This window comes from Physcomitrium patens, chromosome 26 (genome assembly GCF_059467195.1).
Source record: "Physcomitrium patens ecotype Gransden chromosome 26, ASM5946719v1, whole genome shotgun sequence".
NCBI lineage: Eukaryota > Viridiplantae > Streptophyta > Bryopsida > Funariales > Funariaceae > Physcomitrium > Physcomitrium patens.
The window spans coordinates 3,299,906-3,323,278 of NC_143435.1; the positions used below are offsets into that span (position 1 = coordinate 3,299,906).

Consider the following 23,373-nt stretch of genomic DNA (forward strand, 5'->3'; position numbering starts at 1 on the left):
CTCACATCGAAAAAATAAAAGTGATCTTGAACAATAACTATATATGTGTAGATATTTATATACAAAACTTATTGTGAAGTAAGCATGAGTTTCTGACACCAAATCTGAAGAATGACGCAGAAGCTTTCAATTGTTGTGTTCATTCATTTTGGGTCATAAGAGCTCTGTTCCTTGGGATAAAGTCCATCAAATGAGCCCCATTAAAGGGCCACAATGAGGGTTATATTCATTGAGAAGCATTTACTTTACTTTTCTTTTATTTATTTTTAAAATTTAATTAAAAAAAAAACAAAATCAATCTCTGTCTAGGAGCGGTGATAGGTTCCATCGGACACGGGTCAACACGCCGTCACGGACCCATAACCGTGGCGTTTGAAAGCCCATGTTCATCAGTCTTTTCAAATGTACGTTGTCTTTGATGGCTTCTTTTTCTTTTTCTTTTTCTTGAATGATAATAAAATTACGAATGGCATTAGAATTTTTTTTTCCCTTGTTGGATTCCCCTCCTTATGAGTTGTATAATTGCTCAAAAGAATTGAAAGTCAATGAAGCTAACAACTATTTGAAAGCCCTCATAATGTTTAAGGTAATCTCATCTATTTATTTCATTTTCATTGTGTGAGAATGTGTATTTATATATATATATATATATAAAATGGAGACTTGATGAACAAGTGTTGGTTGTGGGTGATGTGATTGTAGGGTACTCTTTTACTTGATGATGTTGGTGTGGACCATACTTGCCATCTCTCTCTTCATTTTTTTAGTAATTTTTTTAGTATTATGACAACTACATCTACTCTTGTGTCCGACCCTCCTTAACTTGTAAACCTCTCCTCTTTACCGTATATATAAATATATATACTTTTTATTGTGTATATCACTATCATCATCTTTGTTGCACAAAACTGTTTGCAAAACAAAAGAAAGAGGAGGAGAATCCAACCAGAATGTGACAAAGTCTTGCTGTTAGAATTTGATGATTGAATCAGTTTGGAGTTTAGGAGCACAATTTCAAACCCTCTCAAGTAAAATATAACCTACCAATAATATATTAAAAAAGAGTGTTTGAATATTCTTAAAAATAAATAAAAAAATAAACTCTTGGAATGTTTACAACAAATCTAAGATAAAAAAATGAAGATTACTGTGTTTTGACATTATTTATCTTTGTTTATTTCATGTCATTGGGATCTGGTGCATGATTTGTATGTATCAGTGTGCCAAATTGAAACATATTGATACAGTTTTCCTTAAGCATTTCAATCCTCAGAAGCAGTTCACCCCAGGTTCCTTTCTAAAAGCAACAATAATTTATCTGGGAACATTTTTTTATAGTAAGAATTAAAACCACTCTTGGCTTCATGTGAGGTTTGCATTAGCATCAAATTGTTTGAGCAGTTAGTGCAAAGAGTCTTTAAGCACAATGATTATCTGAATAACTTTTTTAAAAAATTTATTTTATTTGACTTTATTTCACTTCATTTTTCAAAGTAAAAAATACACAACATTATACTTAATTAATTTTTGAAATATATATAGACATACATACATATACAGACATTTCCATTTTGGTCTACAATCTTCATTCATATAGAAGACTACCATATAAAAAAATATATACTATTTCAAGCAATACAAACAACTACATGCTGGAAGCAATTAATAATTGTTAAAGTATTTTTTATTTTTTTTATCTCTTAAATGCAATTAATTGTTGTACTCAAAGTATTTTACAAATACATCATAATAGAAATTTGAGGGTTTGTAAAATTTAAAATACTGCTGTGATTGATTTACATATTACACAAAAATTACTTATCTTGAAATTTTTAGTACAAACAATATTTAGTTCTATTTATAAGAAAATTATGATATCCTACAACAATTGGTGGTTTTGCTGTTTCATTGGAATTAAATTTTATGTGTAATGAAATTACAGGAGATTGATTTTTACATTTAAATCTGGTAGGATAGAAAAAGCAAATAAAATTTTGGGAGTTGTAAACAGATTTATTTATTTTAGTTTCTAGAAATACCTAACACATGGTTGGTAACAAATATTTTTTAATAATAATATTATTATTAGGATTACTGTTTTATGATATTTTGACTTAGAGACTGAACTTGATTTTTTTGAAATAAGTATTAGCTCAGAAATCATGGTGGAAGTAAAATGTGTGTATACATATATATATATATATATATTTTTTTCCATGGTTCCAAGCTTTGTAATTGAAAAGGAGTAAAAACTCTCGTTGTGTATTTGGATATTAATATGCTGCTGATATATACTTTAAGATCTTTAACCAATGCCAAAGGAATGAAAACACTTGTAGGTAATTCATTTGTTGATAATCATTTTTTTGGTGATTTAATTTTAAATCTTCATGTTTTACTTAAACAAAAAATTATGATTCTCAAATTGTAATTTTTTTTCATCAAGTTATAACCTCAGTCTGCATCTACAACTTTAGTTTTTGATGCTAAACTTTTAACATAGAATTCATTTCCTTTAATTCCAATAAATATTCCTCAACTGCTTGTTAGTAGATATTGTGAAAAGAAAACAGTGGTAGAAATACTTGTACAAGCTAATTCATTGTAATTTAATGATTTATAAGTTTTATTATGTAAAATACTCCATCTTCTAATATCATTTGCATTTTATCCTTTAATTTGTAACCAATTAATTTGTCAAACACATTCTTCAATTAACCATAACATGTCTACTCAGTTCATGCTTCAAAGTTGCTCCTTTAAAATTTATCCTTAACATCATAAAAACTAACAAATCTGAATTATTATCATTACCAAGAGGCGCTTACTTAAGAAAGACTAGCTGACTAACTAACCAACTAACTATAAATATACACATATATTTATTGTTATTGCAACTTGCAATGTACACTTTGAAAGGCATTTATATGTTTGTTTCAACATTTTTGGTTTCTAAAGCTTTCTAGGGCATTACAAAACCGGGTTTCATGTGCTAAACCTCATAAACAAAGGACACAAGCCAAGAGTCAATTTCACACACAGCCATCATGTTTCTACACTAGAAAATGTGCATGCCTTTTCTATCCCTTGTACCTCAATGTTAATTTTATTTTTATATGTGTACTTTTATTTTTAGTTTTTTTTCACTCCTTAGTAAAATCCAAAGCCTACACAACGCTTTCTTCACATGGGAGGTGGGTACAAGTGCCAAGAGAGCTCTCAAATGAGCCAAACGGGCCTTGGTTGTCATGGCCCCCTTTTGGTTGTTTGGGAAAAGCATTGGGGGTTTCAAAGGGGAAAACAAAGCACTAATTGGGAACCATGCCAAAATGAGGAGCCATGGGGAACAACAGCCTAGAATGTGAGGCAACCCCCATTGGGCACCAATCCCTAGAGAGGGAACAAAAACTGGGGCACAGTTATGTCTACATTTTTCTTTACTAATATATCTATTAAATGAGGGAGCCACAGCATCATTTTGTTGTCTTGTAAGCTTGCAACCCAAGGAAACATTCTCCAATGACAAAATAATCCCTTGTTCCCACCCACACACAATCATGCTTCTGGGTTCTTAAAACAATAATAACAATAATAAACAAAAAACAAAAATAAAATAACTCTGGGAACAAGGGGGGTGCTCAGGGGGGCCCGCGAGCTGCTGTTCCGTTGCGAGAATACGAGCGCCGTTTGCAAAGCAGCGCCTGGCTTTGCACCGGAGTGCGAGTTTCCGCAACTGATTGATGCGTGCGACAATGCAATGGGAGTAGAGCATGAAGAAATGGGTTGATTTGCGGAGAAATGGAGCTGGAAGGGCTGTGGTGGTGAAGCTGTGTGAGGAAAACTGTTGTGGAGAGACAAGGCCAGGTTACGGCACCATTACCTGGAGGCGCAAAGGCGTGAGCTCCATGATGAGGGGGTGGGGATGGGGTTGAAGGCACCAGTGCCGAGGGGCAGGATGTGTGTGTGCGCGCTTTTGTGAGAGGGGGAGCAGAGCTGCTGCTCTGTCAAGGAGGGCGAGAGAGGGGGAGGGGGGGATGGCTTCAAAGGGGGATTATCAGTGCTTACTATGTCAGGGCTAGCTGGGGTGTGGCCCCAGCGCGGTTGTCAGACGGGAGAAAGCCTCTGAGCGTGATAGCTCTAGCTGGCAATCAAGACTGTACATGGCTTGTCACTTCGTCCTGGACAAGTTACAGCTTGCCGGTGGCGGGGGTGCTCTCCATTGAGAAGGAGGAGGAGTCTGCATACCCCTCTTGCATTCCTTTGTGTTGCTGGGTTTGATACCTACTAACATTTGTACATGTATTCTACGTTGTGAGGAGTGAGTGAGTGAGGGAGTGAGTGAGAAGGGGTTGGTGGGGTAAGTTGGTGAGATGGGGACGGAGTCACTGCAGAACGAAGCCCCACGGACTTGATGAGACCGCTGCGTCGCTTGAGGGTGATTATACAGTGCCACAGACATGACACGGGCGTCATTTCCATGTCCGTTGCTGTTGTATGTCATGGGTCTCTGCAGCAGGGCAGTGTGCAGCGCAGATTAGACGTATGCATGGTGTTGAAGACGAATACCAACGACGCTATGGGTATTGTGTTTAACAGGTTTAAAGCTGAGGGACTGGAGAAGTGATTGGGAGTGAATAGGAGTGAATGAAGGGGGTCTTAGTTGTTGCTACAGAGCTGCACTCATTTCTTGCTATAAACCCCCTGACAGCGGAGTTATAGTGCGCTTGTGTGTTGATTAACCCTCGTCTTCTTTTCCTAATCGAACTCCCTTTAATCTGCATAATGACGTGCTGCTGCGAGGGTAGAACATTTCTGGCACTTTTGGATTGCTGGTGAGGCCTCCTTTTATGCCGGATCAGCTATCTTTGCCCTGAAGACACCAAGTGCACACAATAGACTAGTAGAGTATGTACCAACTCTTCTTTCGAGAAAGGTTGGCGACTTTGAAACGGTCCAGCGCCTGTGATGGAGTTGAGCTGGAGAATGACAAGGGAAGACTGTCGTGTTTGGTGCTCAATCGGTGATCACTCTGAACTTGAACCAGGTATGTCAAGTTGTGCACCCGCCATTAGGTTCTTACCCCCGGCTTCGAGCTTTCCGGGTGCTCACTGACAAGGAGAATAAAGAGAGGGGAATTGTGAGCGTTATGTAACTTGCAAATTTGGGGAGAAAGTGCTGGCAAGAGTGAAATCTTTCAGACTTAGGGTATGAGATTTCTTGTCACTCTCTACTTGCATCCTGCATTTGTCTTCGAGCATATTGCTGCCCTCCTCAGTTCCCAAGCCGTGTGTATTGTAGGATCATGGCAACCTACAGTTAGAAGACTTCGATTTTGGAGACTGCAGAATCTGGACCCTTGATCTGTAGATACTGGAGTAGGTGTGTTTACTGGAATTGTACCGTGACCAAACGCCTGTCATTTTGAGAAAAGAGAGATGAGCGTATTTACAAATGAATGAAGAAGTGAGTGTGGGGATCGACAAGTGATAGAAAACGGGTAAATTAGCCCTACAATGAGTACAATTACAACAATCAAGAGAAAAGGAGCTGCCACCAATGGGGAGAAGAGTTAGCCACAAGGTGTGCATGCCAGGCCCTGCTGCTGGAGTTCAGCAATGGCTATGGCGAGCATTCACGTTACTCCAAGTTCTGACTCTCTTCACCAGTGTTTGTAGCCTTGACGGAAATCCTGAAGGTATGGTCGCTATTTCCTATCATATTGCCTGTTTCTTTGGAGAATTCGGGATCTCCTAAAGTATGGTCGCCATAGCAGTCGAAGTACCGCTGAGAGTGATAATCTCTTGCCTTAATAAGGTGATGGGAGATGCAAATATTGGTTACACTAATGAAGATGTTATCCTCTTTACTATTAGTATGCAGAGGCCTGGTTACTCAATTAAATTCTTTCGTGAGCGTCCAAGAAACCGAATCAATCACCAGCTGAGCAACATGCACTGTGTGGTGCGACAGGAAGTTTCGGATTTCATGGGATCTTTGATGTCTAAATTTTAGATTTAACTCACTGAATTCGAATTTATGAGGCGTTAACGTTGAGCTGTGGAGTAAATGTGCAGTTAGATCTTTGGCTGCAATAAAGCAAGCGTTCGAGGATCCTGAGAATGTACTTGCCTCATGGGATCCGAACTATTTGTCACCGTGCACCTTCGCCTTTGTGGAGTGTGATGCTAACCATTCTGTCTATGGCTTGTAAGTGTTACTAAGCCATTTCAGATGCACACGAGAAACCATCGTTGTTTTTAGAGATTTGTTTTCATTAAAAATGATTCTGAATGTTTCATGTGTACGAGTGTTAGACGAATGAACATGTAACAAAAGTATAGATCTGGTGAACCAAATCTGGGGGAATTTAACCATTGCTTGTCGGGGTTCTTTGGCAATGCAGGGCGCTTCCTTCGCATAGTTTATCTGGAAGTTTGTCCCCTCTCATCGGAAGCCTCCCAAATCTTCAGCGCCTGTATGCACCTTCATCACTCATAGCCGAACTTACTTGCAAGCACATATTTCTTTGGAGGCGATGGCATTTCTTTTTGGTTTACTTCAATTTATTTTTAAAATATTTGTTTATATTGTTGCTGTTGTTGTTATTATTATTGTGCCATGTAAATACATCATTTCCTTGAATTCTTGGCAGGATAATCACTAACAATTCGATATCCGGCCCGTTACCGTCGGAGGTCGGGAATCTTTCAAAGCTTATGGTTTTGGACTTGTCCAGAAATGCCTTATCTGGTGCAATTCCTCGTGCTCTTGCCAACTTGACAAGCCTTGTAACTTTGTAAGAAACACTTTCATGCGTGAGAAGTGGCCAGTGGTTCTGCTAACCTTCTTTCTGATTCGAGTTTGATTCATGCACTCCCTCTCGTATGTTCTTGTCTTGGCTTAAAGGTAGTATGATGATTCACTCTCAAAGCCTTTCACCTTTACCCCTAGACATTTTCAATTGAAATACTGAAAGCTCTTTTTTGAAAGCTTATCACTTTGTCATCTTCTTCGGCAGTGGTACGCTATGAATCGATGGAACTTAACATGACCGTTTTACAACTAGAGACAATTAAACTCACTTTTTGTGCGGTTTGTTCAGAAATCTGGGAAGGAATCACTTCAACGGAAGCTTTCCAGTATTCGTTTCCAATATGCCCTCCTTACTCTCAGTGTGAGCTCCTGTATTTCTCGCCCTGACCCCAGAAAGACTTCCATACTGGACATGGTTGTGATTTGAGAAAATTTATGTGTGCGGGAGATTAGTGATGCAATGACAAGCGTGTATGTTTTATGCTATCTCGTTAACACTCAAGTCTGATAGTTAATCTTCCTCAATGTCAGGGATGTTTCATACAACAACTTGTCGGGCTTTGTGCCTAATCAGACTTTGAAGAACTTGATGTAAGCATCTCAGATACCTGTAGTTGAGACACCAAGTTCTATCACATATCATATGGAGCCCTGAATTCGTCTGATTCGAATGCACTGTTTGTTTTCAAAGAAGGGTGTATTAACAAGTGCAGAGAGAATGCGGAAGCTGCAACAGGATAGAATGTACTTGTAATTCTCTCTCTTGATTTTGGGGTGAATCCTGAAGGTTTCATGTAGGATGAGGGAAATTGTTGCTTACTACTGGTTTTATGTTAAGATTTCTTCCAGAAAAGAGCTAAATTCTACGAATACTTACTGACACTTTTGTGATCTGGGTGCATCTTGCAAATTATTAGGGCGGATGGCAATCCGAGTTTGTGCGGATGGGCCATAAGGAAAGAGTGTCCCGGTGACCCTCCACTGCCCAATCCTGCAAATATAAATATTATCGATAGTGCGTTTCCATCCTACTCTTTCGTGAATATTGCAAATCAGTGCTCTTTAAATAGCAATAACTGTCAGGCATGGTTCTGGAATGGGTTGTAATGATTGTGAGAAAATGATGTCGATATTGCAAACTTTGAGAATCTGGAAGGACTGCATTTATGGCAAATCAACACTTGCTACTTTCTTGATTATTTGTGTAATACAAGCTTTGCCCTCCTGACCGATTGTGCTGTTTTTATTTTTGTTTGTTTGTTTTTTGTGTTGTGTTATGTTATTTTAATTTATTTTATTTACTTTAAATAGTTGTACCGTTCGATCCACTGCAAAAACTCCTTGTTCTTGCCCTGCTGTTAGTGGATATATGAATTTGAGATGGGATAGCCATTGAACAAGAGGCGGAGTAAGAAGTTGGTCATAAGAGATTCAAAGAACAGGTACATCAATTTATGTACTGACTTTCAGTATGAATTGTTGGCTTCAGGCAGAAATAAAAGATCAAACACTTCGGCTGTGGCGGCTGGTTTATCATTGGGAGCTGCAGTATTAGTCGGATCGTTTGTGCTGGGATTTTTATGGTGGCGTCGCCGCAACGCTAAACAAATTTTCTTTGATGTGAATGGTACAAGCACTTTACCAGTGAGTCCATGTTGAAGTCCTACTTAAAATACCATAAATCGAATGGGGAGGCGGAAGCTAACATCTCTGCACTAACTCTCTAGATTACCTAAGTCACAACACCCATAAAATTTAGAGATGAAAATTACTTACCACAAAAATTAGCCAATGATGTGTAGAACAATGTGGTCTGCTTGCTGTGTTGATCTTTGTTATGCGTTGCAAGGTTGCTCCCATCTCTCACGTGGAAAATTGCAATGTAACAGAGCAACAAGACCCAGACGTGCTGCTAGGTCAGCTCAAGAAATTTTCATTTCGAGAGCTTCAGATTGCAACTGATAATTTCAACACAAAGAATATACTCGGGAAGGGCGGCTTCGGGAATGTTTACAAGGGTCATCTGTCTGATGGGACAATTGTGGCTGTCAAGCGTTTAAAGGGCGAAGGCAGTCCTGGCCATGAAATGCAGTTCCAGACTGAAGTTGAAATGATCTCGCTGGCTGTACATAGAAATCTTCTGCGCCTGCGAGGCTTTTGCATGACCCCTACTGAACGTCTGCTTGTTTATCCGTATATGCCCAATGGCAGTGTGGCATCTCGTCTTCGAGGTGGATTCATCTTCTATTTCTCCCATTCTTTTGAGGCCTTCTAGTTATTACTGCCATCTTTTCATTCACTATCTTTTAACGCATGAAAGCCATTGGAGATTTTCAGCAGTCATCGTCCCCTTCTAGAGTCCGGGCTTCCACAGTAAGCATCATCACCTTGCAGCCATATCCATTTGTTTGTAAATCACTGGACTAACTTTTTCAACATGTGTCATTATTAGATACCGTTGCGGGCAAGCCAGCATTAGATTGGCCGACACGCAAGAACATCGCCCTGGGAGCCGCTCGAGGACTACTCTATCTGCACGTGCACTGTGACCCCAAGATCATACACCGGGATGTGAAGGCAGCAAATATACTTCTTGATGAAGATTTTGAAGCTGTAGTCGGTGACTTTGGTCTGGCGAAATTGTTGGACCATCGAGACTCTCATGTGACCACTGCAGTTCGTGGCACGGTTGGGCATATTGCACCAGAGTACCTCTCTACTGGCCAATCTTCTGAAAAGACTGACGTCTTTGGTTATGGCGTGCTCTTGCTCGAGCTCATTACTGGCCAAAGAGCATTTGAATTCGGCCGGCTATCGAGCCAGAACGACATGATGCTTCTTGACTGGGTTAGGCTGCTTTCTTTGAGCACAATGGAAGAAATACGGCACCCAAAACGCAAGAATAGTAATCATTTTATTTGATTAACTTCCTGAGATCTTCATGTGACTGACGGTGAATGGTGATTGTTTGATTACCAGGTCAAGAAACTTCAAACTGAGAAGAGACTAGATTTATTGGTAGACGCACAACTCATGTCAGAGTACAATTCACTCGAGCTGGAAGAGATGGTGCAGGTGCAAAGTCACAAATAAAAACTCTCAAAATCAATTAGCAGTTAATATTGTTCGTATTCTTAAGACGGTTTATGATCTGCTCCCCCAGAAATGCTCATATTTTTGCTCTGACATGCAATTCAGGTGGCACTGCTGTGCACACAAGTCCTCCCCTCGGAGCGCCCCAAAATGCTAGACGTTGCACGAATGCTGGAGGGCGATGGTCTGGCAGAGAGATGGGAACAATGGCGCGAAGTGGAGAACCGAAGGAGTAGGGAAGCGCTGCTCCCACGGAGGTATTGTGAATTAGTAGAGGATTCTTCATGGGACATTGAAGCCATTCAACTATCAGGGCCCAGATAGCATGCATCCAAGCCTTCATTGTTCACTGTCATGTTTTCATGATTATTTTGACCATTTTTAGAACACACAGTTGGAAGACTTGCAGGAAACCAGGCACAGAAGCCCTAAGATGTGACCTAGTCCTCTTTTGTGTATTCTTGCTAAAAGCATACCATTTTCCTTTAAAAGCTCAGATCACTTCGTTCGCAACAGAAACTCAAGGTACAATGAGATGAGGTGGCAATTGTTCCTGTATCTTAATTACCTTGATTATATTACCTTGATTTATTTCGTTGTTAAGTTTCAAGATATGGAAGTGTAAAATCAGAGTTTGCCATGGACAAATTGTGGATCTCTTCACAACGCACCTCCAGCAGTCCTTATACCGATTGGAATTACTAAATTTGCAGTAATCATTAAATCTCACACTAGAATTCACTACTGAAAATGCGGATGTGTGCTTTTCCAACAAGAATGTAGGAACTTAGTGTCGAAGTTTATGTTGCAATTGGCCAAGAGAATCTCTCCGCTTTCTTCTTCCCCCTGAAACGTCTGTACACCGCAAAACGTCGAGAACATTCCTAAGAATATTCTGTGTTTCCTTCTATTTCTAAGTTTCTATTCTCAAGTCACTTGTCACCAACAGCTGTACTTTCCGATGATCGACGACATGAAACATGTAATAAACGCTGCGCGAACATGCAGAGGTTATGCAGAGATCCACCAACTCTTTTCGGAATCCTCATCACATGCTGTATTGATGAGATTAATCTGCAGATTCTCCACATTTCATCAGTCGTCGCATGCTACCACACTGCGAGCATAACATGCTAATCGTGATGGTTCTGAACGAAAGTTGTTACACTTTGCGCCGGAAGTGTAGAACTAAACTGACCGTGAGAAAGGTGGATTGGCTCTAGAGCCATAATGTTCTCGCTCTCCGAAGTTCTGAAAGGTGTAACAAAGCTTCCTCACACTTCCCAACACTTCAAATTCTTGCTCTGGTGCCATTCCACCAGTATTGACTGCAAGGATCACTAGTTCTCGTGAGCCTTCGTATGCACTTACAAACACATTGTCCGAAGGATTGTGAGTTGCATTCCCTCGTCGAAACCCAGGACGAATGTACTTAGAAAACTGCCCAATTATGTTCCCTTTCTAATTAATCCTGCCGTCTCGAATAATCGCACAATCGAACACTTTCATAGCCCACCAGATATCGCATTGTAATCCGCGGCTGCCAAACAGTCATGGATTTCGACTGCAATGGATGACACTCAAACTGCGAAAACTGCGATTTGAGTGTCATTTTCCTTTAGAAAATGTGAAGTTTCATGAGTTTCTTGAGTTTCATGTATGGTGAATCTTTCATGAATTGCATGAATTGCTGTTTTTCTGGTTAAACGACTATATGTTTGTCTGTATGTGTGTACATAAATACTTGTACATATACATGCATTATATATTTGCCAAGGAAACTTGATTGTGGAAGTAACTTGATAAGAGCGTTGTGTATATATATATATATATATATATACACACACAATATATTGTATATGGGGGTAGAACTTTAAATTCCAAATATGGAAGTAAGTATCATCCACTATATATGGAAGTAGAACTTTAATTTTCCAAATATACATACAATACATATGTATATATAGATATATTGATTTATTTGCATCAGAGTAACCATTGCTGGTGGATGATAATTTTGGAAGTAGAACTTTAAATTGCTAAACTCATTCTTGAATTGTATAAATAAAAGATAAAAACCAAACTGTTGAGCTGTGCATGAAATATGGTTCATTCGGTTTGAAAATATGTCATGAAGTTAAAATATGAATGCACTTTAAAAAAATGTATACATTTTGAAAATTCAAATATGTCTTGTAAATTTTATTGACACAAGATTTTTTAAGAACTTGTTTAAATTATATTAATTTAAGATAATTTATTGTAATTTTTACACAAAGTCATGTTTGTATATGATAGTAATTTTCTAACTTTGAAAATACGTCCACAAGAACCCATGTACATTTCATAGGAAAGTCTCTACTAAAATGAGTTAAATGATTTCACCTTGTGCACATATTGGTAAGCACATAAAATTACTAAAGCCATTGATTACTTCAATAATATCTTCAACATGAAAGTGTACATCTTCTCATATATATATATATATATATATATATACATATGTCTAAAAAATGTTCCATGAAGATCAAATGAAATAGAAGATTTCTCCCTTGAAGCAACAACCCAAGACAAAAAAAAGAAAAAAGAAAAAAAAAGAAGCTATGTTTCCTTTGAAGGTCCAATTTAACTTCTTCATAAACCTCCTCCCACTTTACAAAAAGATTAATTTGATAAACTAAAGTAAGAGGGAGAGGAAGAAAAGCCACCCCCAAAATTATCACAAAGACAATTCTAGTTGATTGTTCAAAAGCTTGTTATGATATGGCCTAATGTGCCTTTTCAAAGCAGCAACTAAACACTCATTGGCAACTCTATAATTAATCCTATTATCATTGGTGTAATATTTGTTTGTATTTGCAATAGTTGTCGAACAACTCACAACAATAAGGATGTCACAAATGATCCAAAACAAAATCATGGGGACCCTCTCCACCACTCCATCAATTAGATGAGAGCCGCAAGGCAAAGCTTGAGTAAGCCCATGCCCACAAAGAGCTTCTTCCATTTGGAATGATATGAGACTGTGGGATATAAAGCATTGAAAAAAAGATGAGGAATTGGAGGCACCTCATTGAAGTGGCACTTGTCATAAGACCCATTTCTTTAATGGATCCCGCATCATCTTCACTTGGCTCTTTATGTGAGGCCCTATGTATAGTAGACAATCTTGGCCTCATGTGGACAAATTGCTTCTTATGATGGAGCTTGGCTTTTGAACATTCTTTGAAACATTCTCTTGGGAATATGCTTATTCTCACCTTTATATTTATTGATGATTTCAAGTTTGAAGGAAAAACAAAATAAAACAAAGCCTTTGATATATATACATACATGTACATGTGTAGTGAAGTAATAATACAAAAATGATGCAGATTTTATTTTGTTCAGGCAACCTTTACATGACTGATTCCCAGTGATCAGAAGTTGATATTAAAAATCAAATATTGATTATCCAAAGGTTCATATTCGAATTTGTTTTGATTTTTTTGATTTTTTTAATGAAAGGCAAGAATTTCTTCAACAACATGCTACTGTTAATAACTATATACATACATACACATATATAATATACTGTTTGGTGTGTGTATGTGTGTGTGTGTGTGTATGTGTGTGTGTGTGTGTGTGTTTTTTTTTTTGAGTTCTGTTGTTTTCTTCTTTCTTGTATCAGAATTTTTACTGCTAAATTATTTAATAGTTTTAGTATCTATTTCATGAAATACGGATTAGTTTCGTTTGATTATTTCAATGATAACTGAAACCAAATGCTTCAACTCAGAGTAATGGGACCCAGCAAAAGTGGCAATGGTGAACCTGGGTGCCAACTGCTGGATGCAGCCCCATTCAAGGAGCCATGAAGTTTTTATTTACCATTCCAGAATGATAGACATTTTATGTTTCTTTTTTCAAATGATCATAACATCTATTATTACAAGGAAGTTCAGGTATAAGACAAAGAGACAAAGAAGCCTTCTCATTTGCTGAAACCAAAGAAATTGTTAGCCAATAGAAAGCCCTTCATAACTTGCAAAAAGATTTTAAGTTTACTATCTATACAACAAATCATTTTACATCTTTGTTGTGCCTAACTGCATGGGTTTCCACTAGTTTAATATATACATATATATATATATATATATATATATATTCCCCATTTATAAGCATTAAAAAGATAAATTAAAAGTTATCCAAGATATTACAATAATACTATTCATAACATTCATTCTTATATATATATATATATATATATATTTCATGAATTTAAGTTTTTCAGTGCAGATTCACGGTACAATCCCACAAAATGAATCCATGTGCAATAAGAAGTTGATTTCTAGAGGTCCTAATCTCTAACCCCTATGTCCTGTAGTCTTGCAGGCATGGCAACATCCATGCAGACATGGTTTTGTAAAACCTAAGTTCCGAATCCTGAGCTCTCAACCCTAATTCGCAATCCTGAAGCAGCGGTGCCTCAAAGCTCCGCCTGGGTCGAGAGCTACGATCACTCATGTACTTTTTATTTATTTATTTGTTCTGATTTCGATAATGGTCACCGGTAAACAACGCCGCAGACTGAGATCGGTCTGCAAAACTTCCTCTCACGCTATCGTGCAGACGTAAAGTCAGTCACTCGTTCGATCCGAAGTGTTCATGCTCTGCAAGCATTCAAGGTAGAGTAAAGCACATTGATGATTCTAGGGGGTTTTCAACAGTGAATTCCGAAGCAGAATTCTATGGTCGCCGACATTGCAGGTCTTTGATATCGGTGGGTTTCGATCGACGGTGGTTCAAGTCCAATGCAAACTCCACTCAGGGAGGCGTCTTCATCGAACCTGCATCGACATCGACCAGTCACGCCCCAACCCGGGACTTCGCATCTGCAATCCCAGTCGTCAAGACCAACGCTGAGACGACCACACTGAAGCGGAATCGGTACTAGTAAGCTGTTCCGACCCTGGACTACGCATGCATGAACAAAAATCATGCGCCGCGGACCTACGGTGGTGAGATCGTTGCAGATGATCTCAGCCACAGTTTGATCGGCACAGTCGGGGTGCGGTCGTGGAGGTAGAGTTCGAAACGAGGGGAGCTGGATGGCCTCGCGATTCAACGTTCGTGGCCATGGCCGCAGCATGTGCCGGGAATCTTGTGAAACTGTGGCTGCTTCCGACGCCGAACGTGCTCTTTCTCCCAATGCTCGCGTGCTCGTCGGCAGCTCTTCAGCAGCTCACGTCACGAGCTTGTGTGGGTGCCTCGCATTCGTCTTGTGCTCTTGTCCTTGGTCGTCTTCTGCCCTGAGGGTTGTTCGTCGTGTGCTGGAGCTGAATCTTGTGCCGCGGAGTATGTTCGTCATGTGTTTTAGACCCTTGGAAGTTGAATGTTCAGTTTCTACGACTGTGCTAGTTTTCTTTTGCATTGATGATTGAAGCTTTTAAATTTATTATTGATCAAATATTTTAAATTTCAAAAGGTTTTTATAAAGTTGAAGTTTTACTCCTGTTTGTATTATTTTCATTATTTTAAAAAATTATGAAATACATATATATATATATATATATATGTATTTTCCCCCTTCATACTGATAATAAAGATGAAGTGGAATAAAATTGTAATTGTTTTCAAATTAATTTTAATTTTAATTTAATTAATTATTTCGATAAGCTGCTTTGTGGTGTTAAGTCGGTTTCGTTTGTCTTTTTCATGATTGTAGAAAATTTTAAGTATAATTTTCAACTAATTTGAATCTGAAACTCCATTTACCATTTTAAAGACAACACGTCACAGTGCATTAGTACAAAATAAAAATGTTGATCCATAAATTCATTTGAATATAAACAAATTTAAACTTTAAAACTATTTTTAAATCAGATTTATGTATACTAAGAAAAATTGTGATAAGTAAAAGTTTAGATTTTTTTTAAATGTCATATTTTTGTTTTTATTTTGATAAATTTATCCACAATTTTATCCATTCTATACACAGCTTCAAAATAACATTAATTCTAGAATATTGATTTAAAAATAAATATTACAAACTTATGATTCAAAGAAGCATGCACTCATTTCATGTGGAAAATTATGTATAACAATAAATTAATCACTCTTTTACACCTATAATAAGCAACATATGATTAAATTATAACTAATACTTTGTAATATGACAAATTACACACACACATATATATATATATATATATATATATGTATATCTTACTCAAGATAGGGTAAATTCAATGCTTAAATTATGTAAAGTGTAAGTACATAACATAACAACTTCCATCCTAAAACTTGTGAACAGTCTGGTAGAAAGTTAACCAAAACTAGACCCACCTGCATGATTTGTTTATGTTCTACTGTATCATGCATGATAAGACCATTTTGTGGCACTCTTGAGTTCTAATGTACACACATATTGAGTCTAGATTTAATCATATTCCTAGTCATCCATACATTGTCCCACTTATTTAAGAATCGAAACTTATAGTTTTGGTTATTTTCCAACCTTTTGACACATTGAATTCATTAGATTTTTCCTCATTCAATAAGACAATAAAAGGGCTTGTAAGACAAGACCCAGGTGAAGCGAAGTGGTGGTCTTTCGAACCATTGTGGGTCCAACAAGACACAGACTTCGTCAATCTCACCCCCGTTCGTTCGCAGTCTCGTCCCTTTGTCCGTTCTTCCGTCCGTACATTTGTTCGTCACTACCAACGATCTCGTTCGACGATGACAACTGCAATTTATTGTCGGAAATACCCACGATTGCGTTCGTCGAAGAGAATCGTTCGATTGTTGGGTCAGTCAGAGGCTCCGCCTGCAGTGGCCGTCGCGAGGAGAGCCACCGGGAAAATCTCACGTGCGCGCCTGCCGTGGCCTACCTTCTCATCATCACCGTAATCGCTTTTGTTTCTATGGCTCTTTCTATTGCGTCTTGTGCAGATGCCGCGGGATTCGTCGACTTCCGCCCACGGGAGGAAGGAAACCTCCGCTAGCAAGATTTGTCAACTTGTCTGGGGTTGAGTTTTCCGTTCTGGGGTGTCCAACAATCTCTGCTGCCCGCTCTCATGTGGAATTCGGTAAGTTGGTGTCGTTTGAGGGATTGTGAATGAGAAAAAGCGTGCGAGTGCGGCAATAACGGTGGTTTGCGTGATGACTCGGTTAGAGTTGGTGATGTCGAGGTTTAGTTTGGGGTTGAGGGAGTGGTATTGGGTGTGTGTGTGTGTAAGTGTGTTTTTCTGATGGTGGAAGAGATTCTAGGGGAGTTTGTAGAATTTGCTGAGTTCGGTTTTGAGCATAATTCAGCGCGATTGCTGAAACCGGTGGGTTTTTGTGGCGAAGTCGGTGGTTGGTAATGGGTTACGTTGTTGATGTCTTAGAATTCTGGGGTAGAGGTTGCACGGATGCTTTTGTGAGGTGGGTTACGTTGTAGAGTTAGCGGAGGGTGTTTAATAGGTTTTGGAGGGTTTGATGATGAGTGGAGGGATTTGCAGCCCTCTCCTTACCTCTTTCGGGGAGCATTTTGCGCAGACTAATGTTCATGGCGAGGTCACGCTCTGTGCTTCGAACTCGTGTGTGTTCTATGGAGTTTTTGATACAAGTCTGTGAGAGTGGAGAGGTGACATGAGGTTTATTTTGTGTTATCAGGATATATTACAGTCTCCGGAGGAGCAGGCAGCTTTGCCTCCGGAGGGCGTGTCATTACCTCCCTTGCCGACAGCTGAGCCGGAGACCGATTTATTTGGGGGTGGAGGGGAATGGTTGACATGGAATCAGCTTATGCCTGAAGAGGACGTTATTGCCAGTTGCTGGACCCAGCTTATCGATGTCGAGCAAGACGATGGAAGGGTAATTTTTTCTTGCGTTTGCGTTTGCATTTATTTGTGTGTTCAAATTCACATATATGTAGCCTTGAAAGGTAGAATTCTTTGTAGCATTTACTTGTCTCAGGTTACAAACTGTTACACTATGCTGAAAAGAATTCACTATGAAAAAAAGAAGTGGTGGGTTAACAAGAGCAGTGACAGGAAACGGGAAGCGACAAATGTGAAGTTTATTGTTTAATGGCAGAGTTGAGACAAATAATTTGAAAGAACAGAAGCGCACAAGGATACAGTTCGGAAGGGGAACTTCATTTTTGTAGGGTTTGGCCCTGTAGTGTGTCCATGGACACGTGATTTTTGGGTGAATGTATGTAGAGTGGGGAATAATGCAGGATTTGTTTTCTACAGGTCCCTACAGCATGTTCCTGCGTTTTAGTCCATATGCTGAGACCCCTCAGGGTGGAAGCAATTCTTTATTATTGAAGATAGATACTTTCTTAGGGTTTTAAATCCAATAGTTTTAATACAATTTTCAGTCCATCAACCACACCTGATATTGCCTCATCCCTAGATACTGAATAGCTGCAGGGTACGCGTTGCTTAATCAATCCGTGGGAATAATCGCGATGGAGAGACTACTGGTCTGCTCATGTTGAATTATCTAGTCATTCCATTACGTCACGAAGGGGCATGCATGTGGTGAACCTAATAATGATATTCGATCTTCGGGGGGACTACGAGACTGGACCTATGATTTTCATTTCTTAGATGCATGCCTTCTATGTTAGGAACTTCTGTTGTTATTGGAGTAAGCTTTTGAGTCAACTCGAAATTTAGGAGCGTAGGCATCTCGGAAGTATTGTATGCTGTGAATATTTAACTGGAGCACAATTTTCTTACGTCTCAGCTTTGTTGCGATTTCTTTCATGTCACAGACCTTGAACCAATCCATAAAGTATGTGCCACTTCAGACGCCCCTTCAGGTCGAACCGTTGGCTTCACACCCGCCTACTTCTGAATATCCAACAAGTGAGTTTCCTACTGCTATTTTCAACGTTTTAAGTAATATTGGTTAAAATAATATGGTACCTGTGCACGGGATGGTATTTTAACGTTGGAGGACATTTGAGTAAGAGTGTCACTAAAAGTGTTTATTGATCAAGTTTGGGTTAGCGTTTCTGTGTCATCCACGATGTTGCTGATAGCCATATCAGATATCGACAGACTGTTGAAATTATTGTCACATTCCTGATAACTTGACTCGGAAATGATCGGGTCTTTTTTGAATTCGTAGGTTCATCGGGTGCCGTGTCTTGCGGGAGTCCGAAACCATCTTCCTCAGCAGCTGCCAAAGAAGCTTCAGCTTCAAAGTCTCGACTTCGATGGACTCCAGAGCTCCATGAGAAATTCGTAATAGCTGTGGCGCACTTGGGAGGAGCAGATCGTAAGTCAGCTCTAGGAAGGGTCTGGCTGGTTGCGGTGGAGCTGATGACAGAATTGCCAATTCTTAGCTGGAAGAGATGTCTGACGCGCTGTTTGTCCCTGTGAAGGTGCAACTCCGAAGGCTGTACTGAGATTGATGGGTGTTCAAGGCATAACTATCTACCACGTGAAAAGCCATCTCCAGGTTTGAGATCTGCTCTATGTCAGTTTTAGATCCTTCTCCCTGTTATGTGATTGTACTCTTGCAACTTCATATTTCACTCATCTCAGGCGTCTACACAGCATCTGTAAACTAACAAAAAAATGGTCATCATTGTCAAGTTGTTAGTAATGAACACAGTTTTCTTTCGTTGTAATGGATCAGAGATGTGGTCGTGGAACATAAAATCAAGATAAACTCTTGTAAGTTTCATTTTGCTTAAAACCTTGGTTTTCCTGATTGCTTGTGATGCGGCGTGGTTATTGTGTTTCAGAAATATCGACTTGCAAAGTATATGCCAGAGATCTCGGAAGGTGTGATTCACATTGGTGCTTTAAATTGTTGCTTAGACTAGATGTGGATGTTGTATTTGAACTATTTTATGTATCAAAAGTTGATGGGTTTCTATTAATGTTAGACTGAAGTAATTAAGTTGAATGTACAGAAGCAAAAGCTGAACGGAGAAAGCACGACTGTTTGTTGACATCTCTTGATCTTGGATCGTAAGTTGGCATTTTCACGTGAACAGATACCAGTTCAATTTGTTGGTCGATTAACTTAATCGATTTGCAGTACTCCATTGCGTCTTCAGTCTGAAGTTGTGGTGAAAGTTAAGAATTGGCCATTGGAGTTCTCATTCATTGATACTTTTAAATTAACATCTTGTTATTTCTGTGTACAGGGGTCACCAGATTGCACAAGCATTGCAAATGCAGATGGAAGTGCAGAAGAAGCTTCATGAGCAGCTTGAGGTCTGTTCTTCATCTGTTTGTTAGAGTTCCATGTTCATTCGCTGTAATGCTGATCGAACCACTAGGTTTGTGGATTTCATATATTTCTTGTACAGCACCGGTAATAACCTCTATATTTCTGATACGCTTCTTGACTTTGTTCTTGGTTTAACTGGCATCGTACAGATCCAGCGAGAGCTTCAACTACGCATTGAAGCTCAAGGTCTATCGCTGCAAAAAATGCTTGAACAACAGGCTAAATTAAACCACCCTGACTTGCCCAGTGGTGAGCCCTCTGCACCAGCAAATGTAGTTGTTCCTACTCCATCGTCTCTGGCGCCCTCTAATAGCAGTAATACAACCACTCTCTTGGAGGAGCAACCTACAGGGAGTGGTTTAGTGACTCACACACCGTCATATACTGATACGACGATGGAGAGAAGCAAGCAGAAGCAAATTGAAGCAGGATCAACCTCGCCCACATCACTTGATGGGCATGCTGCAAAGAGGGCACGTACAGATGCTAGTCCCCAGGTGAATTTGTCTGGCCAAGAGCACAATTTTCTGGCTCCAAGTACCAAACCTTCTTGTACATGGGAATCTTTCTCACACCAGTCGCCACAATTCCAGCGGCTTACAAGAACAGGACAAGATCCACAGTATTTGCAGACCCCAACTTCAGGAGGTTCACCTCAACAAGCTCATGCAGATTCTATACCTCAGCACCCTGGGCGTGCAGCTCAAAAGCCTGTGCAAGCGTGAGGGCGGATTTGTCTTCTGTACAAATTCTTATGTTGTTCTTTTTATTTAAAATTTTTATATGAGGCCAGCTGGTTTGCCCCGACCCTCTTTGTAGAAGGAGAGGTCGGAGAAGGAGCTTTATACGATGTTGCTGCCAATCTGCCATGAGCTGAACGAGTTTTTTTTTCGTTTGGGATGAGATTGTGGTCGGATGCAGTACAATAGCAAGTCGAGTTTGGGTAATCTCTGAAGTGCCAAGTTTTGGAGGTAGCCGGCATAATGGCGAATTTTATGCCATTTCATAAAGAGATACGTCATGAGTTCAATCCAGGTGGTTGGATTTAGAGCGCTCAAAGGTGAGCACATTTCTGGATTTTAATATGTATTGAATCCCATGGTTGCTGGTTCATTCCAGCATTCATTGCCCTTCGTTGAGCCAGGTTATTCTTTGGTTACTTAACCTTCCTGTAGGGTGGCTTCTCCTATCCTCACTTCGATGTAATGACACTGATTGTAATATTCTCTTGAAAGAGCTTGACACCCTGTTTGCCCTCTTTACTAATATACTGAAGTTGTGCTGTTGGGATGCGACTGATAAACGACACTGAAAAGTAACTTGTGTCCTTCAAAGCAACCTTCTCGGATTGATTGTTTACGTTTTTAAAATAATTTTACAATGTCTTGGAAAAATCAGTCATATATATTTTTTTTAAGGATACAATGCAGGTTTGATGCAAGAGAAGTTCATTTGGAATATTGATTTACAATTGTAAGGATGATACTAGTGTAAATGTCTGGTATTTGGAGTACTTCAAATACATGTTGGTATTACTTATACTACATGTATATGATGTTAACTGATTTAATTTGAAATAAGAGTCACAAGTACTAAAAAAATAAATGTAAGTAAAAGATACATAATAACATTTGTTCTGAAAAAATTATTGAAAGATGTTTAGACTCATTAAAAAGTTTATTCATTTAAAGGAACATAAAATTTATAACTTGATGCAATTTGTTGTGAAATTGAATAATGTTTTTGCCATTATTATTTTAATATTAGATGTTCATAAATTTATTTTAGACAATGTTTAATAAGCTTCCAAGTAGCATTTCAATAATATGACTTTTTCACAATTTTATATCATGTTTGTTGCACTCAGTTTCTATCAAATATATATTTAGCAAAAATGTAATCAATCCTATACTTCTCATTATTGTTGTTTGAAACTAGTGAAGCCAAATGTGGTTTATGGTGAGGAAAAGAAGATTGATAAATTTCATATATATATATATATATATATATACATGTGTATATATAACATAATAAAATTGTATAAAGAATGTAAAGTTTCTTAAGATGATGAAACAATTTTTGAAAGTCACAAAAGGATCTTGAATGTTTAGATTTTAATATTGGACTTTGAGTATGATCTAATTTGTACCTTCTTTAAAAAAAAAACAAAAGAAAACAACAAAAAATAAAATAAAGAACATTGCAATATGTATTGTATATATTGGTTTATTTTTTATATAACTTGTATTATTTGATTACAATATTAAAAGAAATTTAATAATTATTATTGAAAGAAATATGCAGAAAGTAGGACAATATTACGTTGATCAATTAGTATTTTTACAAATTATAATATGAATTCAAGAAAGTGCTATTAAAGTGTTTTTATCTTTAAGTTTTAAGCCAAGAAACATGTTTTGTTAACAATTTTAACAATTAATCTTTTGATTTATTTTTAAGAAGTTGAAAAAAAATAATTTTAATGTTTAAATTATTTTAGAAAGAACTATGAGTTTTTAGATGTATAACTACAAGTGAAAGATATGCAAATTTGTATTGCATAAATTAAATTTCTTATGGCACAAAACATAACTCTTTGTCAATAAAATAAAATAAAAGGTTTTTAGTTACATTGAAGAGAGTCTAAATATATTGCATCATATTAGTAAAAAAGAAAAAAAACAATACAACTACAAAATTATAAATGTCGTCCCAAAAAAGAACAACTTGTCTGAAAGAAGCTTGTCTGGTTATAAATAAAAAATAATAATTGAATTGTTGTACAAAATTATGTGATAAAATAATCATCTAATCATCAATTAATTTTTTTAAAAAAATGGAATTTAATAATTATATAATTTCTAACTTTATCATGTCGAACTCTAGACCCACTACTTATTTTTGTAGTATTTTTGTCACTAATGAAAAACAAATATATATATATATATATATATATATATATATAATTTTAGTGACCAACTACTAATTTTTATACTAAGATCCAAGGTTCTTTGACCTATTAAGTTTTAATTTTATATTTTTAAAACTTTTTGGAGAAAAAAAATTAAATAAGTATTTTTTGAGAAGAATAGAATATAATAAAAAAAATGCCTATAACAATGTCTTATAAATACTTTGTTGAATTGAATAAATAAAATTCTATTAATATTATTAAAAGATTAGTTTTTTTTAATTTTATATTTCCATAATTTATAGTTTTTTTTTCAGCAATTTTTTTTT

The 23,373-nt window shown here is 37.9% G+C and overlaps 2 protein-coding genes across 2 annotated transcripts; both read left to right on the top strand.

The window, feature by feature from the left end:
* The first annotated feature begins 4,056 nt into the window (after positions 1-4,056).
* LOC112278174 (LRR receptor kinase BAK1) lies at positions 4,057-10,425 on the top strand. The gene is made up of 13 exons (XM_024511348.3): positions 4,057-5,044; positions 5,299-5,695; positions 6,075-6,207; positions 6,404-6,475; positions 6,653-6,796; positions 7,103-7,174; positions 7,345-7,404; positions 7,731-7,828; positions 8,303-8,440; positions 8,703-9,044; positions 9,266-9,660; positions 9,793-9,888; positions 10,012-10,425. The coding sequence occupies exons 2-13, from the start codon at positions 5,557-5,559 to the stop codon at positions 10,228-10,230; spliced, it is 1,908 nt and encodes a 635-aa protein (XP_024367116.1). The 5' UTR covers positions 4,057-5,044; positions 5,299-5,556; the 3' UTR covers positions 10,231-10,425.
* Positions 10,426-16,793: 6,368 nt separating this feature from the next.
* Positions 16,794-21,380, top strand: LOC112278165 (uncharacterized). Its single transcript, XM_024511336.3, has 9 exons — positions 16,794-16,979; positions 17,548-17,748; positions 18,659-18,752; positions 19,018-19,167; positions 19,274-19,350; positions 19,640-19,679; positions 19,811-19,868; positions 20,048-20,117; positions 20,283-21,380. The coding sequence occupies exons 1-9, from the start codon at positions 16,968-16,970 to the stop codon at positions 20,856-20,858; spliced, it is 1,278 nt and encodes a 425-aa protein (XP_024367104.1). The 5' UTR covers positions 16,794-16,967; the 3' UTR covers positions 20,859-21,380.
* Positions 21,381-23,373: the final 1,993 nt, after the last annotated feature.